Source organism: Saccostrea cucullata, unplaced genomic scaffold (genome assembly GCF_032062105.1).
Source record: "Saccostrea cucullata isolate Sc308-1 unplaced genomic scaffold, CSIRO_AGI_Scuc_v1 ctg2842, whole genome shotgun sequence".
Classification (NCBI taxonomy): domain Eukaryota; kingdom Metazoa; phylum Mollusca; class Bivalvia; order Ostreida; family Ostreidae; genus Saccostrea; species Saccostrea cuccullata.
Genome location: NW_026925736.1, coordinates 79,372 through 81,846, shown reverse-complemented (window position 1 = coordinate 81,846; position 2,475 = coordinate 79,372). Strand labels below are relative to the sequence as shown.

The 2,475-nt window shown below is 35.6% G+C and overlaps 1 protein-coding gene across 1 annotated transcript; it reads right to left on the bottom strand.

Annotated features, from left to right (window-relative positions):
- Positions 1-415: 415 nt before the first annotated feature.
- Positions 416-1,012, bottom strand: LOC134269686 (putative nuclease HARBI1). Its single transcript, XM_062751892.1, has one exon. It carries the CDS (start codon positions 1,010-1,012, stop codon positions 416-418), a length of 597 nt encoding a protein of 198 aa, XP_062607876.1.
- Between the last annotated feature and the right edge of the window lie 1,463 nt (positions 1,013-2,475).

Genomic DNA, 2,475 nt, shown 5'->3' with positions numbered 1-2,475 from the left:
TCTCGTAGAAAAATTGATTCTGTGGCATATCATATTTGTATATTTTATTGCCAGTATTTTTTTTTCACAGAATGCAACAGCAAAACAATTTGGTAATGCATGCATTTTTAAACCATTCTTTATGATTTTTTTATAATAAGGAATGAATTTGTATGGCTAAGTATACTTATGATGTAGTCTATAGCTCAATCATAGCATAAGCTGGTGCTTTTTAAGTCAGAAATATATAATAATCATGTTTTTCAAGTTAGGGCTTAGGCAAGGTGGTGATAATGAATCATACGTATTTGTTGTAATTTGTCTGTGGACCAGGCTGAGGAATTCTGAATGGTGTAAGTAGCCATCTACGAGATGGGTAGCTACTGTCACCCAACAAATGCGTATGAACAGGAATGTGACCATTTTCAAACAAGACTCAAAGCCCACTCGCATTTAAGATGCGTGCATCGTGGGTCGAACCGGGCCATTTTGCAACACTGTCAATGAGTTTGTATTGGGAATCAAACACAACTTGCACATTTAAACTGTGGTAATGATGTCTATTGACAAAATCATTCTCATTTTGTCTAGGTGCAATTATCTGAACATGGGTGACATCTATGGTACCAACAATCCCAGGGAATCCTGCTATCTGAAAAAATCGTTCCTGGTTACGTCTGATTTCATCTGGTGATGTAGGGAAATTGATAAATCTACGCACCATTTGTATAAATGACAAACTTTTAATGGTACAAGATATTGCTCTAGAGATAGAAGATTGGGAAACTCCCATATCATCCCCATTACAAAGTTGCATCTTTCCATTTGCTAGGAACCTCAGGGTTAACAGAATCTTTTCTGCAGATGTTAGTGCGTGGTTCCTTACGGACGTGGATCTTATTTCATTGCCAATCAATCTTTCAATAAAGTTTATCCCACCAGAATCAAGTCTGAACCTTTTAACCAATTCCATATCTGAATATTCATTGAAATAATCTCTTCTTTCCCTAAAATTCCTTCTTCGAGCAGCCATTTTGTTTAGAAATAAGAGAAAACTTAAAAAAATACTTATTTACTTAAAAAATACTCACCTATTTAAGACACCTCCTAAGGACACTTAACTTTAAATCAATACTTAATCAGTAAGTATGTTTATGAATTACACTTAAGTATTTCTACCAAATTTAAGTAAAACTAAGAGAAGTTAAGTAAATATACATAATTTAAGTGGTTTCTATAAACTTAAGAATATAATAAGAAGTTTTATGAATTCCGCCCCATATTCTTTTTCAAATACATAGACAGACACACACTAATCGGAACTGATGTCTTATGTTCATGGGATAAACCACAATATGCATCACGACCTGAAAAAATTCAGAATGTTCAGGTTCAAAGCTCAAAATCTGTGATTTGTGCAATGACTCTAATTCACTTTCACTACACACTTGTCCTACCATCGGATTATGAAGATACTAGTGGAGACATTCTACAATTACATGAAGCAAATATAAAGAATATTTCTGTGACTTCAAATTTAGGTATTCCACTGTGTTAAAAAATGTTTTCCCATCATGGGAAACTTTATGGAAACCACATGGAAACCTCAAGTTTACATCATGTTTCCCAGTGGTTTCCGCAGCGGATGCCAGGTTATTCCGCCAAGTTTCCGTTACACGGAAACTACTTTGCTCCGATTCCATAAGGTATCCCGAACCATGGAAACCTCTGTAAACCTGAAGTTTCCCAAGCATCCAGGTAGTTTCCCGAAATGGGAAACCTGAAGATTCCACTGGTTTCCAGAATCAGGAAACTTGATGGAATTGGAGCGTAGTGGTTACCGTGGAATGGAAACTTGGTGGAATCTTTAGGTTTCCTTTTACGGGATACTACATGAAAGCTTGGGAAACCTCGTGATTCCTAAAGTTTCCGTGACTCAGGAAACCATATGGAATCTGAGCGTAGTGTTTTCCGTGGAATGGAAACTTTGTGGAATCTTTAGGTTTCCTTTTACGGGAAACTACATGGAAGCTTGGGAAACCTCACGATTTCTAAAGTTTCCGTGACTCAGGAAACCACAAGGAATCGGAGCGTAGTGGCTTCCATGGAATGGAAACTTGACGGAATCTTAAGGTTTCCTATTACTGGAAACTACATGAACGCTCGTGAAACCCTACGATTACTAAAGTTTCATTGACTCAGGAAACTATATGGAATTTGTGTAGCAGTTTCTGTGTGGTGGAAACTTGGTGGAATTATCTGGAGTCCCATTCCTGGTTGAAATTACTGGGAAACTTCAAGATTCCCTAACTTTTCTAAACGAAGCGATGTTAAATTATGTGTATTCTTTTCAAAAATCTATCAAAAAAATTATTACATGTAAAAAAAAAAAAGCAATACCATTTTATATGTTTGATAATTCATTTGATGTACAAAAACTGTAACAGTATTTTTCAATGATATCAAAATACTAAATAAATTGATATATCTTAGATA